The 27168-nt window shown below is 39.7% G+C and overlaps 1 protein-coding gene across 2 annotated transcripts; it reads left to right on the top strand.

The window, feature by feature from the left end:
* The first annotated feature begins 570 nt into the window (after positions 1–570).
* Positions 571–24782, top strand: ubash3b (ubiquitin associated and SH3 domain containing B). 2 transcript variants are annotated; one of them, XM_004076393.4, is made up of 14 exons: positions 571–1385; positions 17449–17502; positions 17695–17881; positions 18632–18830; positions 20402–20571; positions 20672–20880; positions 20977–21121; positions 21216–21336; positions 21414–21536; positions 21647–21739; positions 22893–23037; positions 23122–23228; positions 23527–23636; positions 23745–24782. In XM_004076393.4, the coding sequence occupies exons 1-14, from the start codon at positions 1258–1260 to the stop codon at positions 23880–23882; spliced, it is 1929 nt and encodes a 642-aa protein (XP_004076441.1). In that variant the 5' UTR covers positions 571–1257; the 3' UTR covers positions 23883–24782. The 2 variants fall into 2 exon arrangements, with proteins under 2 accessions (XP_004076441.1, XP_023818167.1); XM_023962399.1 differs by lacking the exon at positions 571–1385 and adding an exon at positions 2116–2272.
* Positions 24783–27168: the final 2386 nt, after the last annotated feature.

The following is a 27168-nucleotide window of genomic DNA, read 5'->3' as shown; positions in this document are numbered from 1 at the left end:
AATGTGTCAGATTATTTTTCTATATTTATTTTAATAAAGGAAGTGCTCAAATATGTTCAGTTTTTGGCCTGAACTTTGAAAATGTTAATAAAAATCCATTGCGTCTGTTATACAGATTTATACGGATAGCATAGTGAAAGCAATGTATACCCTAGGGTGGCAAATCTTTTCTAGTTATTTGAACAAAGGAGCAGAAGTTTAATATTCAAAGCATTTTCAACTTTAAAGTTATTTTTTGTTTAACTCTATAAGCAATCGACTGCCTATATTGTTAGTGTTAGTTACTGCACATTATTAGATTAAATTGGTACAAATTTTGCTTAAAAGAAAGAAAAGATTGGCAAATGCAATCCCCCAGTTTAAATTGAGTTTCTGCTAACCTAAAACAAAACAAACTGTTTATAAAGCTGTTTTTCTCCCTAAAAGTTGGTCAACTGCATGTAACCGCCTAAATGTAACTAATTTCATGTTTGGATGTACCAGTAGAGGATTTAACAAAATGACTCCATGTTGCTGTGGCAACGGATGCTGCGCTGCACTGCGCATGCGGAGTAAAGTCGACGTCTTCTCGCAAACAGGAAGTGTGAGCAAGTATTTCCATTGACCCATTTTAGTCCCACCGTTATACATTTTCTCCGAGCTGCCGCGGAGATTAATTCCGAACCGTGTCCACAGTACGGTTACCCGTAAAAATGCGCGCTGTTCTTACGTTTAATTCTTCAATTTTTTTTAAAACCCCGCCCGAGTTTCCTGTCCAGACACAAACTGTGTACTGTCGCTTTAACGGAAGGGGGCGCGCGCGCTGCTGGAGCCGTTACGTCTTCCAGTTAAACCTCCTTTAACTTGTTTGTTCATTCATAAATGAAACATGGTTCGCCGCATCTGAATTTTTTTCCTCATTCAGTGGGCCAAATGCGAGGGGCGGGCAGGAGCCGGATATGTTCAGCTCGGCCTGCAAGTCAACCGAGAGCGCAGAAGTCACTTCTCCATGGCTAAGCCTCGCGGTGCTGTGACTTCATGAGCGAGCCGTCAGCAGCAGAGGCAGCGCCGTCCAGCCCGGAGCCCGAAACATGCTCGTTTCCTCGCTGCGTCTGACTAACTGTGCGCGCTTCCGCTTTTCCTGAGTCACCTTGGATAAATAGTTCTCCGTTTCCGTTCGACTTTTTTTGTTGCTTTTTCTTCCTTTCTTTCTTTTGATATTTCTAACACATGAACATCTATCAAAGAAGCGGCGAGGCTTGGATGGAGCTTTGAGGCATGGCAGCGAAGGAGGAACTGTATGCCAAAGTGACTCCTCGGAGGCAGCGGCAGAACCGGCCAAGTACCATCAAACATGGGTCCACTCTGGACGTGCTGCTGTCCATGGGCTTCCCCAAGACCAGGGCGTGAGTGCACAGCTGTCCCAACACAAACACACTGTATTTAGACCAGCATCCTTTAAAAATGCTCTGTGATCAGGAGTTTCTCTTCAACAGCTGATGCTCACCTGATCTGCAGTCTGTAGTCTTCTGTCATGGGTTCTTTTAAAAGTCTATACTGTAAAATCTTTTATTTATTAGCTTTTTACAAAACATACAACTATAAATAGCAACCATTTAAGATGGGCTTCTCCTATAGTCACAGATCTTGCAAAGAAAAAGGAACACCAAAAATGGGAATAATTAGAAATATTACAAATAATTCATCTGTGTATTTTCCACGTTGTTTAAAAGCTTCAAGTCAAACGGCGAGTCTGTTAAAATATTTGAAAAGAAAGGCTATTTGTATAGCCATTTCATTTGACTGTTTTTGCCTTTATGCTAAAGTTTTATGAGTTATTAACCTACGCCTAACCAATAAATGTTTATCATTTGGATATTAAAATATGTGATCATTTCCAACACTTTAGCATTACAACAACAAAAATAAATAAAGTTGTATTTACTTGGCTTTTAACTTCACACAATAAAAACGACCAAACTAACATATCAGAATAAAAACTGTCCATATTTGATTTTCATCAAGTGGTCTCTGAGTTGCTTAACTGCAAGTCAAATCAGCGTGTCTGTCTCACTGATGGAGATGAAAGCAGGAAAGGTTTAGTGTTGTCTGAATGGTGTTCCTCTCATGGATCTCTTCTCATTTTTTTTTAATGAAAACCTGTTCGCGTGGGCCTTGTTTTCTGACGGTGCTCACTTTCATCCATCCTCAAGCAAAGAAGTTGCCAGGAAACGAGCATTGCAGACCCCTGCCTGAGGCCTGTGGGACATTTGATGATCAGAAAAAAATAGAAGTCAGTGTATTCTTCCTGTTTCTGGTATTTAAAGGTCAGAGCAAATTATTTATTATGCTATAATAAAGGTTAATAATTAAAAACATAATAATTTAAATGGGTCAGTATAGAAGTACACTTTACACCATGAAGTTATGATAATGATCTGCTTTGGGCTTTTTTTTTTGTTTTTAACTTGAACACAAAACAGTTAAAACCTTCCAAGATTACATATTTCACACTTCTGCAAAATGGGTCCAAACAAGATGAGCAAAAAGGCAGAAAAGAAAACCATGTAACATGTGTGTAATTTTCTGCTTTGTAAACTTGTCTGATAGTTGAGGGTGAGCAATAATGGGCCAAAATTACTTGTTTTTTTAAATTACATTTTTTTAAGCAATACTGTCTATATCATGGCAGGTATCTGTATATCTGCTAAAGTATACACATATATGGATCATTACATTTTTTGTGTTGCAGCTTAGTGGCTTTAAGTATAGCAACCAAATTATCATTAAAAGCTGTTTTCTCTCATATCTCAATAAAACCCCTCTATGGTGGAAAAAGACCCGCATGACTGATTATGCAGCTGGGGTGCATAGGTCGAGCGGATGACCCCTGATTGGAAGATTGCATGTCCAGTTCCCGCCCTGCCTGCCCAAGTGTCGAAGTGTCCTTGGGCAAGACACTGAACCCCACATTGGTCCTGGTGGTTGTTATAAGTTGGCGTCAGTGTTAGGCAGCAGAGATGCCTTTAGCGTGTGAATGCGTGAGTGCACAGGTGAATGGGAGTGTGACTGTACAACACTTTGGGCTGTAAAGTGTTTTATAAGTATACGCCATTTATCATACTTTTAAGGATCTAAGTTTTTTTAGGGGAGTTTAAGGTTATTTTTTTGGTTTTAAACTTTGTGAGCATGTTTATGTGCATTTTAGGCCAAAATGCTTTTATTATTTCTTTTAATGGAAGCAAATTTGTTATTTAGCAAAAGCAATTGAGATAAACACATTTTGTGGAGTTATTATTATTAATTATTAATATTATTTTTACTGGAAGCCCAAAACCGTAACCCAATATTCAAAAGCAAATCATATTTCTAGTTCTTTAAAATTAAAGTGGCGGTAAAAATATCACACTTCGTGTCAGACATGCAGAGATTGTTTATGCTATGTTTAAGGATAGATACGGATTCTTAAATCCCTGTGATTCCTAACCAGTTAATTGATACACAAATTGTATCATCATCTGCGTACATTTGATTCAACCCTTTCCTTTTTTGGGGGGGGGGGTCAGTTCATGTGAAAGTTTCAGAGATTCGCTGTTTGATCATCCATTTAGTCCACCTTTTCCTTCTCTTTAATGTCCAAGATGGCATCAGTGTTCCCTTAGAGAAGCGGTTTGAGTAGCACAAAGGGCTTTTTGGTTGTGCAGCATCTCTAAAAAAAAAAAACTCTCCCAGTATAAAATAAAGATGAAGTGAGTCGCCTTGGAGCGCCATGATTGGATTTCCCTCTTCCTCCTTTGTTTTAATTCCCCTTTGTAAAAACATTAAATGGAAAACAATTAGTCTTTTAACCGGACAGATACAGTTTTTTCCTCCTCAAAAGCGAGCATTTTAGTGGTTTTTGAATTTTTTTTTTTTGCTTCTATCTTTATTAGTAAACCTCTTTGAGGTAATCTGAGAACAAACCATGATGTGCAACTTATTTTTGTTGTTAGTCACTTATCTGCAGCTTCACTTAGCATTAGTCATAGGTCAAATATACATTTGGAGGGATTTATGTCTGACTTTTAGAGTTGGTTGTCAGACTTCTTCCTAGATGTTGGTGTGTGTGAGCAAGAATGAATAATGGTGAAATCCGTGATCTGCCTCGGGGAACAAAGTATTCATTGTGTTTTCAGGCAGCAGAAAGCATGAATCACATGCACGCAAAGAAATGACCTTTCTGCTTAAATTCTAAGGAAGTTGCGGCTGACCTGTCGGAGAATTGACAACAGAAACCAGATAGGGGGGAATGGACAGCCGTGTCTCTCCGCGTCAATTGTGTTGGATGGTCAGAAGCAATCTTTGGAAACCGATCTGTCTGAGAGAGCACCGTCACTTTTGTCAGGTCACCTCTGTCTGTTTCTGGCCTTTAATACAAAGCTGTGAGCTGGTTTGGATCTGAAAATATAATGTTTGGTAACTTGATTCAGTCTGAAAGCCACTGTAGTGGCAGGCTGTGATGCAATTCTTGGCTTGTGTTTAAAACCCTCTTTTTCTAGTGTCACGTTTTTCAAATATAATATTGCTTCTTTTGCCCAAAGTACTTCTCTCATTAAGTTTAATTCTAAATTAATATGAACTTTTTTGTTTTTCCCTTGAAGTCCCACTCCGAAAGCACTGGTCTTTTCGGGGTGTATTCAGACTGGACCCATTTGGTCTGCTTTAAGTGAACCAGAGTTTGTTTCCCTGATAATCCAGAACAAATATTCAGTCTTAATACACACAAATAAACTCTAATCAGGGACCAGGAACCGCTCTCGGTCTTATCTTTGGAGGTGGTCTCGATTCGTTTCATTTCGGACTGAGCCTTGGTTCGCTTTAAGATTGTTCAGTTTGAATACAGTCCATCCTTGCAGCGGAACAACTGAACCTAAACAGCCACCGCAGCCGACGGAAACCGAGTAGGAATGAAGCAACATTTGAGCCGCAGACAAATATTAAGTTATCAAACAGAAAAAAAATGGTTCCAATTTTTTAGAATGTTTATTTTAACACCTCTGAAAAAGCTTCTTGCATGCTTTTCTGTGTCTCGTTACGCAGCACGCGCCTGTGGCGTCACCCCCAACAGGTACCTTGTAGTTCCTTCTCTTCTAAATAATGCCATACAACCTCAATGATGAGACACAGCAACTCATTGACATGTGATCGGATAATTGCAGGGTCATTTACACAAATTTTAACGTGACACACTGCTTCTCACACTGTTTCCCCGACAATCTATGTGTCCTAAACATTTCCCCGTTGTCCCCTCATCCCTGCAGTTGCTAGCATCCAGTGAGTTAAAGCAAACACAGCACGTCTCCTTTCCAGTAACCGCTTGCAGCATGCCTTCACCGTACCAAAGTAACAAGTAAAAAGTTTGTTCCTGACGTTCAAAACTGGTAATTGATATATAGAGTTTTAATAAGTGAACTGTCCTGATAAGATCTGTAAAGCGCAGCACAGCCGTCTCTCTTGTAGTTCCTGGCTAATGACTGAAGAGATTTTTGGTCACATGGTTTAGTTCACAAGCTTTGGTCGGTAACAGAATGGGCCGCTTGATGCCAGTCTGAATACAGACCAAATGCAAGGTTCGGGACTCGATCTGGAACACAGCATTTTCTCAGTCTGAATACATTGATAGTTATGATTTTGCCGTTTTTAGCCAAAATCCAAAAAACTGTGTTGTTTTCTAGGACAAGGTTTTGCAGAGCAGCAAGAGTTCATTAGAAATTTGAACTCTCAGTTACGGGCGTGACTCTTGGCGCAGAGTAAGCCTGCCCAAACTCACCATCATCCATATGTTGTCGTGCTTTCCTGCTAGTTTACAGCCCTTTTACAACCTCAATCTAACATTACTGGTACAAAATCAGCGAGCAATATTGCAGCTAACAAGCTGTACAGTTTTGAGCCAGAAGCCAGCTCAGACGAAAAGTTGTCTAGGGAATTTTTAACTTACCCATTGTAGCATCTTCATCGCAGCTAAAAGCATCATGCAACGACCTTTTTTCATCTGCTCCTGATTTACAACAATTTGAATAAAGAAATACTCAGAAACAGAGTTTTAATCCTAACCTTCTTAATTTTGAGAGAAAAAGGCCACAAGAACATGTTAAAAACACCAAAGACGTGATTTTTATCGGAGCCTTTAAAGAAAGGGTTGTCTTCTCTTTTGCCTGTCGTATAGTCACATTGATACTCAAAGCTTCTTTTCTAGCTCATTTCGTCCATTTTCCAATAGCATTTAAAGACCCTATGTCATGCTTCTCTTAAGCCTTTCAGCCTAAAGTTGATAACGTTGATTCTGCATGGTAAAGGCCCTTCAAGGCAGTATCATTCACTGCAAATATTGTGTCTTTGTGAGCAATTTCTGTATGTGTTAAAAATGTGTATGTGTTGTTACTGTATATACTGGTAGTATACACGTAAAACCAAACTGCAGTGAAAGAATATTTTTTTTCATTTGCTGAAAATGGTAAAAGAAGGGCTACTTTTTTGTCCTAATAAGACCTTTTTTTTTTCTTCTACATGAGTGATGTTTTCAGAAACTTTTTGCCATTTTAAAACACCCTCGCGTCTGTGGTTTCTTCAAGTCAGCCATGCATAAAATGAATGCTGTGTTGGAGAAGGAAGCTCATTTAAATACGCATGTAGATAATTGTTATCTATTCAGAGGCATAAGGTGACAGTTGTGAGGGAGGGAAGTGGAACATTTATAAGCAAATTGTAAAGGCAGTGGAGATAAAGAAGAGAAGAATAAAAAGTTGAAGAGGTAATGAAGATTTTCAGAAAAATGTGCACGTTTTTTGAACAAAAAAAAGCTAATTTCCAATTTCTCTTTTGTTTGGATAATCCCCCCCCCCCCCTGTTTTGGGGTAAAAAGAGCAGTAAAAAAAAAAAAAAAGATACACTCTCAGATATCCTAAAAAAGTTGTACATATTTCTTTTGGTTACAGTATTAACTATTCCCTTTAGAGGATAAAGAACCTGCATTAGGTAGAAATCTAAAATATTGATCTGATTAGAAAACATGTTCAGATGTTTGTCAGACTTTCAACTCTCAGTATTTGGGGTAATTTTAGATTTGGCTTTGTTCATTGCCCTCTTGTCACGTTTTAAGAGGTAAAACTTCCTCTAACGCCCGCCATGTTTCCATCACGCTTCTTGAGCAGATACATCAAAGGCACTGTGGGTTCTCTCGTCTAACCTAAACAAGCTCATGAGTGCTAAGCTCGAAACTTGGCCTGTGAAAGCTTTCATAAGCTCAGGAGGAAGTGAGCGCTCACGACAACTTTCCATACCTGCATGGCTTTCAAAACCTCTTTCTTAGCAGTAATACACGACACAAGTTCAAACACCATTAGCATTACTTCTTCTCCGCTCAATATTTCTACATGTAAATTGTTGAGTTGAGTCAGAGAAAAACTGCAAACCTCCAGCTAGTGTTCAAGACTGCAAGGAGGAAGTTGCTTATTTCCGGAGGCTGCTTATGACCTTTACTGTGCGGTCAGTCTAGAAGGTGCTTCACACTAGCAGTGAGACCGTCAGACTGGTTTTTAGCAAACAAAGCTATAAGAATTCTTGGACTAGACATCCAGACTCCTGATGCTTTGCTTAATGTGTAAAAAAAAAAAATATCTGCACAGTGAAAGCTGATGCGTTGAACCTCATTAGGCTCTTTGAAACGGATTTGTTTAATCTTTACATATTTTAGGATAGACTTCTGCCTTAAGCTGCTTGTTTCTGTTGCAGAAATCAAAGCAATACATCAAAAAAATCTTTTGACACCAGGCTAGATGTGTTTCTTTTTGGTGTAAAGTTGAGCTTTTTAACTGGGCATCAATAGGAAATTAGTTTTGAAGAAGTTTCCAGTGGTCAAATGAAGGATTGCAACATTTGATTCTTTTTGGTTTTGTTTAGTTTTCTTTTAGAATTTGAACATTTGTGTGCATTTTTTAGGCATCAGGGGGATTATTTCAGCTGATTTGAAAGCAGTAGAGAAGGGGGATTTAGTACCCAACTTCTATCTATCGCTGTTGACGACTGATTTCTCCCCAACCTGTTTTCCTATCACTACTCATCAAAATGGCAATAAAAATTAACTGATGAGGTGTATTTTCGACCAACCACAGATCCGCTTCTGAAGACCTTTTGGCGTACAGTGGAACCAAAATGGATGCATCCAGTGGGTGGATTTCATTTTTGACTCACTAGTCAACATATTTTTTTACCGTTTTGTTTTGTACAGAAAAAAACCCTGGTTTACACTTTATAAAATGATATTATGTTGAATGCAAACACAGAGGAAGTCACAACATAATTGAAACACAAGATAAAAAAACAACTTTTTGTTTGTTTGTTTTTGAAGAAACCTTTTCTTAACTCTTTTATTGATTTGTAATCAGTCTTTGCTTTTTACTTTTAGTGTTTTTAAACAACATCAATGAAGTGTTTTATTTTCCATCACATTTGAGTTGTCTGTTTTTTAAGCACAGCAACACAACACTGTGCTGAAAAACTCCCCTCTCTACCCCCCCATGAGAAGATGAAAGTTTTTTTGATGAAATAAATGAAATGGCATAAAAGTAATTCATAAATGGTAGCAACATGTCTTTAATGTTATCTAACTGTAAACTCAAGGTAAGACATGCTTAGGAAACGAGGACAGATTTACTAGATGGGGACATATTGACAGATAATGCACTCTTTTCAAGGTAATTAATTTTTATATCAAAACATAACAAAATCATCCTGAAAACATTAGAATGTTTTAGATTCCCATCATTCTGTGATTGACACCAAAGATGCAGCACTCTCTATTGCGTGGGCCTGTGTCCCTCGCGGGCGGACAGTAAAGCAGAAACGGTGAAGAAAAAGAAATTCACCAAAAGGAGAGCTAATGAACAGGATTCATTTGACCCTTAATGAAACTTGTTTTTCATCAAAAAGTAGGCTGTAACTACTTCACTCACATGAATTTTTGTCGAATGCCGGCTACTTTTGAGGCCCCTGGTATATTTGGAAGAGGCTTGGTGTTAAATGTTGAAGAGGTGCAAATCTGGTGAAACCCGCTCCAGGCTTTGTCTTTCACAGCTCTATTCTGATATATGAAAGACTTGGTCTCATAGAATTTTAGGTGGGCACAATAATCACTAACTGCAATAATCAATTTCTCCTTCTTTATCAATTTTCAGAGGGTTGGTACTTTCCTGTTTTGAAAAAGACTTAGATTGGTCAAAGTTAAACTGGTGAAACTTTTAAAGCAGTTCAATGGTTGCATGTTTTGTATGTAGAATCCGAAAATGGTCCTTAAAACTTGTGCAGCGAAACGTGAACACAAGAGTTTTGAACGCAGAAGCCCGAAACGCTCATATATGTGCATTTAGATAGACTTTTCATAGAAAGTGATCACTTGAATGTGCGTTTCCAAGCCTGGTGTGAACGTAGCATTAGAGTTGGAATTTCTCACCTACATCTTCAGATGAACGCCCATCAACAATGCATCCATTTGGGCCTGTGGTGCAAAAGCATGCTGTCTTAAATAACAAACCTTTTAGGAGTTTATGACTTAGCTGTTGACTCTGTTCCTTTAATAATAACTCTGAAGCACAATAAAAAAATTTAAATTTCAAAAGATTTTTCCATTTAACAGCCATAAAGTGTTGCTCTGCTCTTAACCCTTGTGCTATACTATGGGTCCAGATGACCCGATCCTTATATTGACATGTTATCCCTACAATGACAAAGGTGGAAAAAGGCAAAGAGGATTTCATATAATCCATGGACACCAGTGAAGATCACAAATCATTGAAGAAAAAAGGTTAAGCAGACTGTCTTGTGGGATCTAGATCAGTGTTTTTTTCAACTAGTGTGCCGCGGCACACTAGTGTACCTTGGGAAATGATCCATTTTCACTTATCTAAAAACATTTACCATCTCCAGGATATCAGCTCGGTGTTCATCCAAACAGGCCCCGATAAAACACTGAGAAGTTAATAATATGAAAGATCATAAAATACTTATTCTTTCAGTGTATTTGATTAAATTAAAGACATTTTTATAAGAATGACGTTACTACGATTTAGCCGTAGCGTCAGCTGTTTTCGGAAAAGTTCCGCCCCTTTAACTGTCTCCACCAATCATTCTTGGAGACTTAATCATACGTCATCAGTCTGACCAATCAGAAATGTTTAAAGTCTACACTTCCATGTTCCGATTCTGCTCATAAAGTTGCTCAGTTCTAACACAAATACCAGCTAATCCTCCTCTTTAGTGGTGTAGCTTTCCGCGGGATCCGGTATCGGACCGTGGAAAAAGTGAACAAAACCATGAAGCTCAGAGAAGAGAGTCTGTTTGCGTTCGGCGGCTGTTTGCACTGCATCTCCCATGAGGCATTGGGTTAAAGTGACAGTGTCTCAGCGCACAATGATTCTTCCTTTGACGTCTTGAAACCACAACGAACACACATCAAACAGTTTTGAAATCTTCTAACTTAACTTTTATTACATCTTTTAGAAAAAACAGCTGCAACTTCCCGCTTTTTCTGCCACAATTATCACAAAAATATATGTGAGATTGCGGTGGGGCTGTTGATCAATACAGACTGTGAGTTTCTCCTTTTGTTTTTTTTTGGATGCTGGTGTGCAGCAGGATTTTTGTCAAGGTTAAAGTGTGCCGTGACTCAAAAAAGGTTGAAAACACCCACTCCCAATGTTAAAGTGCCTAGGATAGCACAAGGGTTACGGTGCATCCTGGTTTTTGTTGCTTTGCTTCATGATGCATCATGCTTTGGATACTTTGCCCCAAATACAGTATTCATGGTGAATCATTTGCCCAGTGCATTTCTGACTTGTTACATCGATGTCACAAAGTGCTAAAAATAACTGTAAAACTGCGTCCTTTTCCTTTACTCGCAGACACAAAAGTTCAGTGACTGCTAACGTGAGCAGCTTTTGTTTTGACACACGCCCTTCCACAGTCCTGACTGAATGAGTCCAAATCAACCCCGGAAAAGTGTCTCTGGAAATCTGTGCTCAAGGAAAGAAGAGGGTTTCAACGCCCAACATAACAACTATGCTTCAATCCAGAATGAACCACATTACCAAGTTACCATCCATCTTAACGGGTCTGAACAGCTTGTTTAGGTTAGAATAAAGTAAAAAAGTAACTGTTTGTAACCTAAGAATGACTGTTTGCTGTTTCAGTGCAAAACCAGCAGCAGTCATCTGAAAGCTCTTCTAGATGAGGCAGCAAATTTACATATTCATGTTTTTGCTTATCTGGTTTTGGGCTTCAGGGGTCACGTTGAAAGCTATGCATCTTACATTTGTTTCACTCCTTCTCTCCAGAGTGTGCTCCACATTGCACTGAAGACTTTATTTAATACCAACCAACTCAGATTTTTGTTGTTTAGAAACGAGAACGATGTATTTATTGACGGACAACCATCCCATGAAACACTTCAAAATATCTACATGCTTTCATTTTTTAAAGAAAAATTAGGGACAGAAGACAATTCAGACAGAGGAAAATGAAAGACGTTTACAGAAAAAATACAAAACACAGGTACATAAACAGAGTAAAATAAAAAATAGGTCAAATTAAAAGGGAAAAAAATGAATACATTTAAAAAAGTGATGAAATGAGAAAAGATATCAATTCAAATTCCAAACGTGCAAACGAATCACTTTAAACTGTGATGCACTAAGATTTTGCATAATGTGCTGACCATGCTTATCATGTGTCTCTCTGTGGTGTCAAACAAACCACTGTTTTGAGTGACACAAATATAAGACACCAAAGCCACTAAAGAAGTCTGACGCTCATGCCAGACTGAGCAGTGCTGGAGGTTTTGGTCGGGTGGCGGCGTGAATCAGCTGACGGAGGCTCTTTTTCTGCTCCTGTAAAGTGTCGAGCAGAAATGGTCTCCTCTGTGCTGTTAGCTGATAAGCGGTTGAAAATGTGGGCTGGCCATTGGCTTGTAGACCGGAAATGTTGACATGTGTGTGGCGCTCAGTCAGGGAGGGGCCCCTGGGAGCGCATAGCTGTAAGATGTTTAAAGCATGTGTATACATTTGTGTGTGCTTTTGTAAATTTATGGTTTCCTCTTTTCCCTCACTGCCAATATGCCGCCATGAAAAGCATGTGACTTTTGTCTAGGCGCCGCTGTCAAATCTCGTTTTTCTAGCCGCCTGAACTATTTGCACGTGTGAAAGCTAAACATGCAAGGAGCAGACTGAATGTTGCTCTGTCATGGGGTCAAATATGGAAAGAGGAACTGAATGCTCACTGTATGTGGGTGAACTCAAATGCTGCCTCCAATATCGCCTGCAGCAGCAGCGCCTGTGAAAATAAAGTTAAAGGCCTCATCTAATAACATCCACTATCATTACTACTGATAGAAATGCTCTTTGTCCAAAGAAGCCTCTTTATTTCACACTTTTTAACAGTTTCTTTTATTTTAGCTTTTGCTGAGACAAATATTGTTTTTTTGGCTTTTAGTGTAACTTTTTCCTAATTTATTGTACATTAAAGTTTGAACATCCCAACTTCATATAGTTGTGGTTTAGCGATAAAACTCTTACAATAAAAACTATGGAACAACAAACCATGTAACACAGAGTTGTCATAACTTAAATATACAACATCTTTAATCCTGGATACAACATGTTAGATGTTCATTTCTTTGAGTATGATGGTCAAGGTCAGATCAGTAGAGCAACAACAGTCACGGGTTAAACAGTTGGAATGCTGGATTTACATTTAGATCATCCGACTCGATCAAGATTCAAATGTGCTTTTGAGTATTTGGTGTCGGCTTACAACAGACACAGTAGATGTTTGGACTGCAGATGGTTAAAAAGCGAGCAGCTTTATCTCCACAGCTGCATACTAACCTTAACCTTGAGTTTGATCGGAGCAAACATCATGTCATCCAGTAGCAGTAGGAAGCCTTATCTTGCGTAATACCACTGTGCTATGCATCCTTGGGTGTTTGGGTTGTCACAGTAGTTGAAACAAAGACTAATTCAGTCTTTGTTTAGCGTTCTGTGAGCGCTGGCTGGATACAAACTGGCCCTTTCTTTGTGCTTTGCATAATTATTAGGCCTGGGCTGTTGCTCAGTTTGTTAGAGTTGCACAAAATGAGAAAGTTCACGAGTTGAGCTGACTTGTGATCCCAGCCCACCATGAATGCATGACGAGCATGAGCCTCTAGGCAATCCCAAAATGCCCCAAGCCCACTCTGGAACTGCAGTTTGTTCTCCTCACTTGCTGTCCTTCTGCACACATTATTCCAGAACTTGCCACTCAAAGAGCTGCAACTGACTGACCATTTCTGGCCTTGAGTGCTTCCAGTTAGATGGAAAAGCTTGCTGCTATTGACAGATGTGTTGTTTGGATTTAGCTGCAATATACCGTACCAGCTTAGAATAAGCTTTTCACATAGATGGAATTATGGACAAAATCTTTGAAACCAGGGTGAACTTTCAGTTTTTTCAGGCCTCCTGCCCTCTTCCCTTTAACGAGATCAAACTTTTGAACATCTAATTATTCACACATTAAGAAGAAAACTGATGAGCAAAGTCAGTATTTGGCAGACGGAAAATGGCTGAAGCTGTCTGAATCGTGCAGCAGGCGCTCTGTGCTGCTTGGTTACCACTGATCTCCATCTTTCTGATCTTTTGCTGAATGATAACTCTTGAACCTCTGGTGCACAGCAGACACAGATGGCATCAAAGCTAATGACACTCACCATGTCTGTGTAAGCCAACATTGACTATTAGAAGACATCAGCACGACTTCAAATACTATTTGGTTGTATTATCGGAAGTTAAAAAGTAAAGGGTTCGCTGTGTTCAATGCTTGTAATTAATCAAAAGACCATTCAATGTTTAATGGAGATTTTAGATATTTCCTGTTGAAAATTGAAAAACACTCACTGACATTTTTATGAATTTTACAGATTGAATAAACTATATTTTTTCATCTGCTTCTGACTCACCATGATTGAATAAAGAAATACTCAGAATTTTAATCTGAATTTTTTTAATATACGTATATCCTCCATCGTGAGAAAAACGCCACAAGAAGGTGTTAAAAACACTATTTTCATCGGTGTTGGTCGTTAATAAATGTGATATTTTTGACTTCAGTCATACGTGGCTGCGGACTGTCACATGATTTTGAAAATGGCTTCACTGAAACTTTCTCTAAACTCTAAAGTTCCACCAAAGAGCGAGTTGATTTGATCATTTGATCTCTCTGTTATTTTCACTCCTGTTAAGATCTGTGCGCCACATTGTGAGTGAAAGGCTAACAAAGCTGCATCTTTGGTTTGAAATGTTCATGCTCTGAATGAGGTTAATGCTAATTTTGAGTCTGTGAGACTGAACACGCTGCAGTCCAGCATAGCTGCTTTATCTACATCGTTTCATCTCTAGATCATCTCTGATCATTTCGTGTGACTGAAGTTTAGCTTGCATAGACATGAAGTAAGCCGTCCAGTGTTCTAGTTTGCTGTAATACCTCAGTCACATCTGCTTGTAATCCCACTGTGCTCACTAAGAAGAAACCCATGTTCTTTCCTCCTCCACATACTCAAGGTGGAGTCTTTGAATACGCCAACAAACGGCTTTTGGATGAAGATTGTGTGTAACAAGCCCATTTCGAAATGTTGTGGGAATTCGCTGGGTCTGTGAGGGAACAGGATGCTGCAGGTCTGATGTGCTGTGGGTGAATCCAGGCCCGAGTCTGTGGGGCCGCTGTTGGAGATCTGTGTCAACCATCTGTTAGGATGGAGCAGGTTTGGCTCTTCTCTCTGCCTCAGTGGGGTCAGAGACTCTGCCAAATCTTGAACTCTCTCTGTGGGGCGAATATAGAAACAACTATTCTGAGTCTGAAGGCTGGAGCTGCAGAGATAACTGTCAGCGTTGTCACACATGGAGCTGCTGCATCACACTTTGAATGAAGCCTAACTTCTCATTCATTTTTATCAGTTAGCTAATTGATGATGGAAACAAATCTCCATCAGTACAGTTATCCTTCAGAAAAAGCATTGTTTGATTGTTTTGCTGTTTTCTTTGGATAATCAGTGAATGGGTGATTGGTCAGCCTCCAGGCTGTGCTTTGTTTCCACATAATGCTCTTAAACTGAAAAGAGATGGAGTCGTCTGGTTTAGAGTTCAACACTGAACCAAGCAAAGTCAGCCACATAATAACACATCACACTGACTTTAATTATCTACCAAAGATCTCATCTCTAATAGAGCAAAAACAGATCATTTAGAGACTGTAAAGGAGTCAAATGAATAAAGGTTTGTCCTTCTGTGTGCACAATATTTGGAATGCTGAGAGTGTCAAAGGTTGACTGGGAGAAATCGGTGTGTGACTTCCGTGGACGATTCCCCTCAGAGACTGTCTTCCAAGTGAGGGTTTTATAAAAAGACACTAATTAGATTCCGAGCACTCGAGAGGAACTTTGAAGGCCTTCTTTTTTTCAAAAAGAAAAATGAAGAAGTCAGAAATAATGAAATGACACAGATAAGATATGAAAATGGCATTCAGTTAAAAAAGTCTAATTTGATTACTTTTGTTGCAAAGAAGAAATATGAAACTGTTTAAGTTTATAAGATGTGTGTGTGTGTGTGTGTGGGGGGGGGGGGGGGGGGGTTGTGGTGGCTCTATTTTGAAATTAATTTCATCCAGTCTGTTCTTCACCAGCCTCACAATAATTTTACATCATGTTAAATAAAAACATAGTTTTGCTGTGGAATATCTTTTTCGTTTTGTTTACCTCTTGTGGTAAACCAGATTTACTGAACTTGGCTGGTAAATCAAACAGCTGGTGTACATGTGCTTACCGTAAATGAAATCCATTTATCTTTTGGGCAACACCTCTGACCAGTAGTTTGTTCACAGGCTACAAAAAATGTCGTTTTGTTTGTGCAGACTGTCCGGATGCCATCCATTGAGTTTATTACTTCGTGTTTGCGGCTTCTTTTGTTTTTTTCTGGGTCAACATCAAGTGTGGGAACTGGAGCATGCTGGGGCGAGCTGGTGGAGTTTAATTAGACATAAATTCTGTGTGTATCTCTCTGAGTGTCACCATTAAATATTTGGTAGAGTTTTACTCACAGTCATGTATTAGCATGTATTTGAAAGGTCAGGTGGTACTTATGTCTACATTATTCTGCTTCTTGACTCTTTGGAACTGATAAAAAACTGTCATATTTAAAGACTTTGGAGGCCTGTGTGATACAGAGTTGAGTTAAAAACTCCTTCATTCATCTTCTAAACCCATTTTAGAAGTCCCTGTCGGGGTCACGGGGCTGCTGGAGCCTATCCCGGACACTCATGGGCGAAGGCAAAGGACATCCTGGACAGGTCGCCAGTCTGTCACAGGGCCACATATCACACACCTATACACACTCACACCTATGGACAATTTAGAGTAACCAATGAACCAATGAAGCATGTTTTTGGACGGTGGGAGGAAGCTAGAGTCCCCTGAGAAAACCCACGCATGCACGGGGAGAACATGCAAACTCCACACAGAAAGATCCCCCATTGATGTTCTGTTTCAGGTCCCCCAGCTGGGACTAAAACCGGGGGCCTTCCTGCTGTGAGGCAAGAGCGCTTTTAAGTTTAAAATGTTTAAGTTTAAAATAAATAAATAAATAAAACAAATTTAAATGACTTTTGAAATATTAAAAGCGCTTTATCAATTTTAAATGAAGTCTGTTTACTTTTTCCTGATGCCGCTTTTGTTGCTTTCTAAACCTGAAGAGGAAATTCTGCCCTGTTTTGAAAGGAGGAGCATGAACACAGCCATCCCAGCCATCAAACATGGCCACGGTAGTTTCATTGTGAGTCGAGGAATTCTGTGTTCTCAGGATCTGATGCAGCTGTGAGAATAAACAAGAAAAAAAAAAAAAAAACTCTGCCTTTCAGAACCTTTTTTAAATGTGTGTGCTTAAAAAACGAGCAAAGCTTTCTCCAGCATCATCGTATAGGCAGATGGTGTATATTTCTTGATAAATGGCTGCTGAGAAAATGAATTATTAAAGTAATCTGTGAGCTGGTCTGCTTCAAAACGTGTCATTCACCACAGTGGTCATCCTTAAATTATGCATGGAGCTTCTTGTATTAAAATCTGGTGGCTTGGAGTTGGTGGGTTTTTGTCTGCGAGAACAGATGTGATCAAAACAGGAATTGTATTTCTTTGTTAATTTAAGGTAAAGAAGCCTGTTTCAGACGAGCAGCGTGAGCTTCAGAATAACGTGTTGTGTGAACTTGTGTGTGCTCAGTTTTCATAGCTTCCTCAATATATTTTTTCTTTGTTCTTTGTCATGTGGCAGCACTACAACCTTCTCGACATGAGCCGAGTCCGGAAGAGAGTGTATTGATTTTGTGACTGTGCTCTGATCTCCCTTTCTCTTCCTTTTTTTACAGCCTGAAAGCTTTAGTTTCAACAGGAGGCAAAAATGTCCAGGCCGCCTGCGACTGGTGAGAGCAACAACTCTTCCTCCTAGTTGATTACTAACAGGAAATTGGAAGCTATGTATTTTTATGTTAAAGATAAACTGACCTTGTTTTAGGTTATTTTATGTCACTGCGTTTGTAGCATCTGTGCCCTCTGCTGGACAGTAGCGGTAATGACTCTGTTTTTGTTGGTCACCTCTCCTTTGACTCCTTCAGGCTCTTCTCACACTTGGACGACCCTTTCCTGGATGACACTCTGCCAAGAGAGTATGTGCTCTACTTGCGACCCAGTGGGCCGCTGCTCCAGCAGCTCAATAGCTTCTGGAAGCAATCTCGCCTTTCCTGTGGCAAGAACAAGGCTCACAACATCTTTCCTCACATCACCCTCTGTCAGTTTTTCATGGTTAGTTGTGTATTTCTTTAAAGTGTTATTACTCATCCACTCCGGGCCTCGTGTCCCTCATGTTGCAACATTCTCAGTGAAGCACTTTTGCTGTAGTGAAAAAGTAGAGGGTTGACAAGTTTTCCTTTCAAAAATAGAAGTGGCCAAGTTTTTAGTGCTCTTTGGTTAAAAGTGTTGTTGTTTTTTCCACTTCTTGGTTTTAAAGAGCCACTCTGAAAGTGGTGTTTTTACATGTTCTTGTGGCCTTTTTCTCATGATGGAAGACATATGAGGAAGATTAGGCTTAAAACTGCTTCTGTATGTCACTAGTGGGGAAAGTATAAACAGATTGTTGACGGGAAGTGAGGGCTTACTCCGCACCAGCAGTCCCGCCCACAACGCAATGGCGAGTTTCTAACGAACTCCTGCTGCTCTGCAGAAACCATGTCAACAACACAGGTTTCTTTTTTAAATTTAAGCTAAAAACAAAATAATCATTGTTAAAAGCCCACTTGGAAGGCTTTGAAAATAAATCAAAAGATGGTTAGAGTGGGTCTTAAAGCTGTGACCCAAGTTCACCTTTGTGCCACAGTTTTTCCATGTCACAAAAATGATGTTGCATCTTTGAACTGATTCAGTCTCACTGTTGGACATTTTTAAAGCAGACATCCACGAAATGTATAGCTTATGGAGCCATATTGTCCGATTTTAACAGACTCAGTTTCAGTACTGAAGCTGATCTTCCTGTTTTGTCATCTCTGCCGTTCTCAGTGTGCTGATGAAAAAGTGGAAGCTCTGTCAGACGCCCTCCAGAACACTGTGGCCAAGTGGAAAGGTCGCATAGGCATGCCCCTCCCCCTGGAGCTCTACACCTCCTCCACCTTCATCGGCCTGTTTGTGGACGAGCAGATAGCTGAGATGCTGAAGACTTTTGCTTCTGATTTTTCTACTGAAGCAGCTTCCAAAGCAGGTTAGACTTTCAGACACGTTAATACTGTTAGCTTTTTCCTGACCTTCAGGAAGGAATTTCTGCTAAATGTTTTCTATATTTTTTTCAGTTCGACAGTAGGATAGAAGGTTATACAGTTAGGGAATTCAGCCAATGGAATGCCCCCCAAAAATCAGATAACAAAGCCGTACAAGCAGCTCAGATGAGGAAAATGAAGACATACATGGACCGAGAAAGAAGAAAGCAAATACTTGAATACTTGTTTGGGTAGTGTGCTCCTCATAAAATCCAGATGTTCACCTTTGAATCCATCATTTTTTTTATTATCTGATTTCTGATTAGCTCAGTTGGCTGCGTGTAGGACTGGCGCATGGGAAACCAATGTTCGTTTCCCAGAGGGCGCGATGACCTTCGTCATGTTGGTCCTTGGGCAAGAAGAATGTAGCCACAAGGGGCCCCAGTTTGGGTTTCCCTGTGCCGGTCCCCAGCCCAGATAAAATACAGGTTTGTGTCAGGAAGGGCAGTGTAAAAAATCTACCAAACCACCTGTGAGAATGGCTGAAAGCTGATTTGCTGTGGCAACCCCTGAAGGGATATGTGGAAAGTTGATCAACAACATTTCATTTCTTTTTTCTGTTTACATGATATTAGGTGAGAAGAAGAGTCATGATTGTTTGTCATGCAGTTTGGTATTCCATTCAGCCTCTGGTTAAATTGTAACCAACTCTAGACATTGAATCCAGAGGCAACAAAATGCCGTCCAGTTGTGGAGCTGTTTCCCTCATCACAGCGAGGCTGAGTACAGATGCCTCCGAAGCAGAGCCAAGAGGCGGTGTGAAAGCAGCTAATGGTTCCCAAGAAGGCTTGTGGGCAAAAATGCTCCAGTGATTGGAAAGATCTCAGCAGTTGGACAAAGAGACATCCTAAACTAATCTCCAAGGCACACAACACCATAGAGACAAATAAAGAGCCTAGTTTGCTCCAGTAAACTCAAAGCCATACAAATGGTCCACTAGAGTTTTTTTCTTGTGGAACTATGAAATAAAACTGGGATTTTTCAGACCTCTGGATCAGCGATGTGTCTGGAAAAGGAAGACTGAAGATTATGCTGAGACGAACATCCTGCTGCTTTGCTTCCTTTGGCACAAGAAACCAGCAGTGTGAGGAGGGAGATGGAGTCAGTCAAGTGTGAGGAAAGCCAAGAGGAAAATACCATGCCATCTGTGAGGGAACTCAAACTTGGACATGACTGGACCTTCAGCAGGAGAACGACACAAAAAATATCTCTAAGAATATTAGCAAGAATTCATTTCAGAAAATAAAATTCAAAATTATAGTCATATTAAAGTCAGTTAGGTGAAGACTGTCTAGTAGAAACTAAAGATGAATAAACTTAGGTTGCAGCTGGATTGGATCGTAGCAGGGTGAAACAGCTGAATAAGACATAATATTTTTGACAAAATCTATGTTTTTGGTTGTCATTAATTGAAAGTCTGCAATTGTTGGGATTTAGAAAACAGACACATTTGAAGGAGGTATTTCATTCTCCCCATTAAGTCAGCTGTAAATGTTTGATCTCCAACCTGATCCAGATGTCCATGTGGAGCCCCATAAGAAGCAACTTCACGTCACTTTGGCGTACCACTTTCAAGCCAGTCATCTTCCGGCTTTGGAGAAGTTGGCCAAAAATGTGGATGCGTCTTCAGGCTGTGACTGGCTGGCTGTGCTCCTATCCCGGGACATCCGCTTTGCCAATCATGAGGTAAACTTTACCTGTTTAAGTTATTTCTCTCTACAATCTGTTTTCATTTTTTTGTTGTTAAATCCTCTTTTAATGTCTGTTTTCCATTTGCTCTCTCTAGACCCTGCAAGTCATGTACCCATATGTGCCTCAGAACGATGACGAGTTGGAGCTGTTGCCGGGAGACTTCATCTTTATGTCTCCGGTGGAGCAGACTACTGCCAGTGAGGGCTGGGTGTATGGCACTTCGCTAGGCACAGGGCTGTCCGGTCTTCTTCCCGAGAACTACGTTAGTCGTGTCGATGAGTCCGACACGTGGGTTGTCCATGGGTAAGAAAAAGAATAGCAGCACTCAGAGCAAGTACAGGCCATCGCTGAGTCACACTTAAGCCGTATGTTATGAATAAAACTTAATTTGATTGACAGGTCTCACTCCTTTCTCAACTGTGCCTCTCCATCTACCTCTGGTACCACTGTGAGTGGGCTGTTATTCGATGGACACCTAAATGACAGTCTGCTCGACAGTTTAATGGATCCTTCCGGCTTTTCTGGCCTCTGTCCTCCTTTACAGGTACATCATGAAAAATAAAATCCTGAGTGTTAGTACCGTAAATCGATTTTTTGTAGGGGCTGAAATCATCTCATTTTTAAAAAATCAATCCTAGGTGTTAAGAGCAGGTTGTCAGCCCTCCATGTCCAAGATGAGGCTGTTTGTGTGTCGTCACGGTGAAAGGATGGACGTGGTGTTTGGCAAGCACTGGGTCACTCAGTGCTTTGATTCCAAAGGTCAGCAGACAGAGGAGATCACATTTGATTACTTTGATTTGTTCTTCCTGCGTAAGGCTCTCATCTGTGACGTGCAGGTCGATACATCCGCTCTAATCTCAACATGCCGGTCAGCCTACCAGCAAGAAGCAATGGTCACAAAGACTATGAGAAAGACTGCCCGATTACTGTCTTTGGCTCCACCCAGGCACGTCTTGTAGGTCAGTAGTTAACATTCACACTTCCTGTGATAGAATAAGTCCACAAAATACAGTGGAGAGCTTTTGTTACAGATTGTTGCAGATTCCCCCTGTGCTTTTTGCATGTGCAGGTGAAGCCCTCCTTGAGAGCCACACCAACATAGACTTTGTTTATTGCTCACCTTCTCTTCGCTGCATCCAGACTGCTCAGCACATCCTGCAGGGTAAGAACTAACCTTCTGACCGTGAGTTGGTATTAAGAGTCTGATAAAGTTTAGTTGCTTTAAAGTTTTCAAAAAATATAATTGCTGGCTTAAAATTCTAGTTATTCTAGTTTAAAATTCTAGTTATTTAACATTTTAGTTATAAATGAGTAGTTATATCATTTTAATTGTTATATAATTTAGCATAGTTCTTGAGAATTTGCTACATAAAAATCAATTTGACTGTTTTCTTATGTTTTTATCATCTATTATTTTCATTTATCTTGTGTTCTTTGTTACATTATGGATCCATCTCTTAAATTGTTGTCTAAATGCAATTTTAGTTAAAGACCCACTCCAAAGAAAATCGTGTTCTTGGTGTTCTTGTTGCCTTTTTCTGACGATGGCGGACATATATAAAGAAAATTAAGATTAAAAATATTTCTTTATTCAAAAGCTACAATCTACAGGCCACAAGCTCCCTGATTATTTATATAAATATATATATATATATATCTATATATCTATATATCTATATATATATAGATATATAGATATCTAGATAGATACAGATATATATATAGATATATATAGATAGATATATATCTATATCCTGCCTGTCAGCGTCCCTCACTTGTCTTCTGTGAGGGATCAGCTAGCTGACTTATTGTTTTGTTCTGTTTGTGTAGTGACATGTTATCATTGATTTACCTCCAAGAGTCTGTGCATTTTATTCTGTTTGTGTTGTTTACCAGTTTTCCTTCAAGTGCATTTTTTTCTGTCTTTGGTTTATCCCAATACAAAAGGTAATCATAATGTTTAGGGTGCTTCAAGAGTCCTGTGCTTGGCTCCGTCCTCCGGTATCCATCCCATCATGATCACTTTAGCTCAGATGTGGAAATATTTTTGTTTGTTTGATGTTCTATCAATGTTAGATTTTTTTTCATCAAGTTCTGTCCTTGAGCAGATTTCTTCATGTTTTCAGATTGAGTTTCTGCTACTGGAAGGAAATCTGTTGAAAATATTTCTTTTCTCACAACATTTCAATTCATAAAACCTGATGTGGATAAAAGTACAGTGTGACAACAAAACCCCTCGTATTAGCTTCCGTAAAAAGACTAGGCGAAAGAGCAGCTCTTGGCTCAATCTTTCACAGCCTCTCTCTCTGTGTCAGGTCTCCAGCAGGAGGGAAAGACAAAGATCCGCGTGGAGCCCGGCTTGTTTGAATGGACCAAATGGGTTTCAGGCACGTGTTTACCCGCCTGGATCCCCCCGGCTGAGCTGACTGCTGCAAACCTGAGTGTTGACACAACATACAGGTAGTGAGCAACTCTAATGTGCAGCATCTTTATCTGAAGACCCCGAGACAGCTTTCTTTACTTGTAACGTCTATTTTCCTTTAGACCTCATTTCTCCATAAGTAAGTTGGCAGTATCCGAGTCCTATGACACTTACATCAGCAGGAGCTTCCAAGTGACCAGAGAGATCCTGACAGAGTGCAAAACCCTGGGTACGTATGATCCTGAAAATGTAATTAAATATTTTATATTTGAAGCTCAAAATTTTATTTTTTTCTAAAACATATCATTGTCTCTGATGAGTATTGCTCTTAGTTTTATGGTCTTAATGAGCTGCTAAAAAGCTTTTATAATTAGAAAAAAAAACCCAACTGGTGTAGACTCTGATAAATGTCTTCTTATTTCAAATGCGTTAAGCTCTTCATGTCAGCAGCTGCTGACTCCACACTCTGATGTATGCTGGAGGCATTCGTGGTATGTGTTCCTAAATTCTCTACCTCTTTCACACAGGAAACACAGTCCTGATTGTGGCCCACGCTTCCTCCCTAGAGGCTTGCACTCGTCAGATCCAAGGCCTCACCCCTCAAAACTCCAAGGACTTTGTCCAAGTTGTCAGAAAGGTCAGTTTTCTGCTTTAGCTTCAGGGGTGCTTTCATTTCCACTCAATTCCCTTCAGTTTTCACAAATTCCCCTTTGATTACAAGAACATCTGTCTCCTCTTGTTACAGATTCCTTACTTGGGGTTTTGTGCTTGTGAGGAGCTGGGAGAGACAGGGGTGTGGCAGCTGGTCGACCCACCCATCCTGCCTCTGACACATGGACCAAATCACAGCTTCAACTGGAGAGAAATGCTAATGCAAGACTGAAGGACATGCTGTCCGGTCCCTTATTCTCAGTTAGCCCGGACTGCTGAACATTTATTTATTTTCTTTCTCCTACATCGCTAGAATTCCAATCTAACCACCAAATGGACAAAAAAAAGGTTCAGCTTCCATTAAAGACATTGTGCAAAAAAATGTAAAAGACATAAAGAGTTCATAAATGTAAACAAATATTCTGCTCAGGAAGGGGAGAAGACATTTTGCATGGAGATATTTCAGCAATAGGAGCTGCAGATTTGGATATGTATCTTGAGAGGTGATGAATCGCTGTAGGTCAGTCTGTGGACCCTGCTCAGGAAGCGAGGGGTGCCTTCTCACTGTGAGAGTGGGCGGAGAAAGACCTCATAATTGTTTTTCCAGGTATCACAAACGATCATTAAACTTGTAGCGACAAGTCCCCTTGTATTAAAGCACAAAAGAAAGGTAGACAATCAGACAAGGGAGCACTGATCTACATTGTTTCTTGATGGTAAGAAGGAAAATGTGTTATTATTTTCAATATTCTTGTAAATGTCATATCATTTTCTTCTGCCTATTTGATCTATACTCTTCCAGCCAAATTGGTATTTTAACTCACGTAAGCCATGAAACTTTACCAGAAGGAGCTCATTTAACCACAGAAAATGGAAACGGATATAAATAAGACCGTGTCAGATTGGTGTTATCTCTAAGAGCCTCAACTTAAAGTTTTTCCTGTATTTATAATGATCCTGACGCACTGCAGTCTCATAATCACATCGCTCTTCAGACGCTTGGTGCATTTCATTTCTTTTGGCCACATTATGGTTGAAGTGCTCACTGCTTATACCAGTTATTTTCTGCAAATTTGTTGATATTCTAAAAATGAATAAAGCCAAACTGTGGCCTAAGGACTCCGTGAACATGGTTTGAGTCTTTGTGTCTTCTTTACATTTCAGCTACTCACCGGAGTGACTTGTCCACCTCTATTTTCACATGTGTAAAGAAGAAAATAGGAAAAAAATGACATCTGCTTTGATTCATAACATACTTTGGTTTCTCACCAATCGGATCATTAAGGGTTTGATCAAAAACAAAAGTACACCTCAGTACCTGTAGGTCTATACCACTGTAGCTGCTATTTTGATCCATTCTTACATGCAGATCTTCTCAAAGGCTACTGTTTTGGGGCTGTTACTAGGTAGGGGCGGCCGTGGTGCAGTGGCAGGTTTGATTCTTGCCTGTCCCGCCCATATGTCCAAGTGTCCCTGGGCAAGAACTCCAACTTGCCACTGGTGGAAGGTTGCCGCCAGTGTTTGGCAGCGGAGCCGCCATGTGTGTGTGAATGTGACTGACTGTAAAGCGCCTTCGAGGATGGTAGAGAAGCGCCATACAAGTATAAGCCCTTTACCATTTTACACAAACTTTTATTTCACTCCACAGATTCTCAGAGACTGGATAGGTCACTACAGAACCTTGAAATTCTTTATGTCCATCCACTCCTTTGTTGTCTGAGTGATGGATCATTGTCATGCTAGAAGATGTAATATCTTCAATGCGTTCACTGATAGAAGGAATTTTTTTTTGCCAAAAATCTCTATCCATTCATTTTTTTCAGTTTAATGTTTGTCGAATTGAGTCCTTTGTAGAGTTTACTTTCACATCGCGCTATAGTGACTAATAAATGTGAGCATGCGCAGGTAGTACAATAATCGCAAAATCCATTAGTTTAACGAAGTAACGTTTGTTTGTACGAGCGGACAAAGACGGAGGTGCTTACTACTCAAAGCAAAAACATGTAAGTATTTGCATTATGATAAGCACAAAATCTTGGATATTTGAGTTGTTTTTGTTGCTAAAGCCTTAGTTTTGTGGCTTCCTCATTTTGTGTTGTTACCTTAGCGAACGTGACCCACGTGCGCACGTGACCCGCTAAACGGACTGCTCTGCAGGTGAGGCTGAGTGCACTCAAACACAAAGGCAAGCAAACGCTCCTTAGAAATAGTATGTTTTACCACAGAAAATGTGTTATAAGTTATTGGAAACAAGCCAGTTTGAAATATATTTACATGTATTTCTACTAACTGAAAATGAAATAACATAAATATGTGATAAAACTGGCTCTTATAGCAGAATGGCAGTTCTGACAGAATGTTTAGCTGTTGATTTTTTTTATTTATAGAAATTGAAGACAATCTTTGTGCTTTTGGTTAAGATATAGTTTCAGGTGCTGATCAGATGATAAAGGACATATGAACCACAGCTAATTTAAAATGATAAGTCAGAGATGCTATTAAATGACACTTTTATAAATGGCACAGTTACCATTTTACCATTTGAAAAGATGATCAATTGAATCAGGATTCAGTTTTGTTATTAACTGTAAAAGATAGGAACACACACACACACACACACACACACACACACACACACACACACACACACACACACACACACACACACACACACACACACACACACACACACACACACACACACATATATATATGTGTATATATATATATATATATATATATATATATATATATATATATATATGTGTGTGTGTGTGTGTGTGTGTGTGTGTGTGTGTGTGTGTGTGTGGGTGTGTGTGTGTGTGTGTGTTTTAAAAAATGTGTTTATTTGCACAAGATAAGTGGCCCAAACAATGAATGCACTGTGTGCAGAGCCTCCTAGAGTTTTGGCAATGTAATTACATTCGGAAAACACCCTGCAGTGGCTGAACACATCTTCTAGTTTCAGTACATTCAAAGTTCTTTTCAGACAGAAAATGAAATGATTGTGAATACAATAAAGTTATTGTGAAGGTTGTAAGTAAAAAGCCTAGAGCCCAATTAAAAAAAAAAAAAACTGGGTGAACTTTACTGACAAACTCAGAAAGTGGACTTTTAGCAAATGAATAACACTAATAACTAATATCCTTAGCATGGACCTGTTGTATCCTGCCTCTTTACACAGTTACTGTTTCCAAACATAACTTCTTACTTACTGTAATTTTATTTACTGTTGTCAAAATAAATCCACAGAGAGTAGAACTGAACAAAACTGCTCCCCCCGAGTGCACCCTAAAACCCCCAAACACACTCCAAGTGAAATGTATCACTAGATGGTGCTATTGGCTAACCCGGACTCTGCATCATTCATCCCAACAGGCACACCCAAACCGTGAGTCACCAGTGTTCTTCATAATTCGAATGCATTTCAAATTTTTTTTCTTCAAAAGAACCACATGGTTAGTTTTGTGGTTTTGAATTTTCAAGAAACTGCAATTTTTCTATGCTCAAAAAAGAAA

This window comes from Oryzias latipes, chromosome 14 (genome assembly GCF_002234675.1).
Source record: "Oryzias latipes chromosome 14, ASM223467v1".
NCBI lineage: Eukaryota > Metazoa > Chordata > Actinopteri > Beloniformes > Adrianichthyidae > Oryzias > Oryzias latipes.
This window is presented reverse-complemented; position numbering and strand designations above follow the sequence as displayed.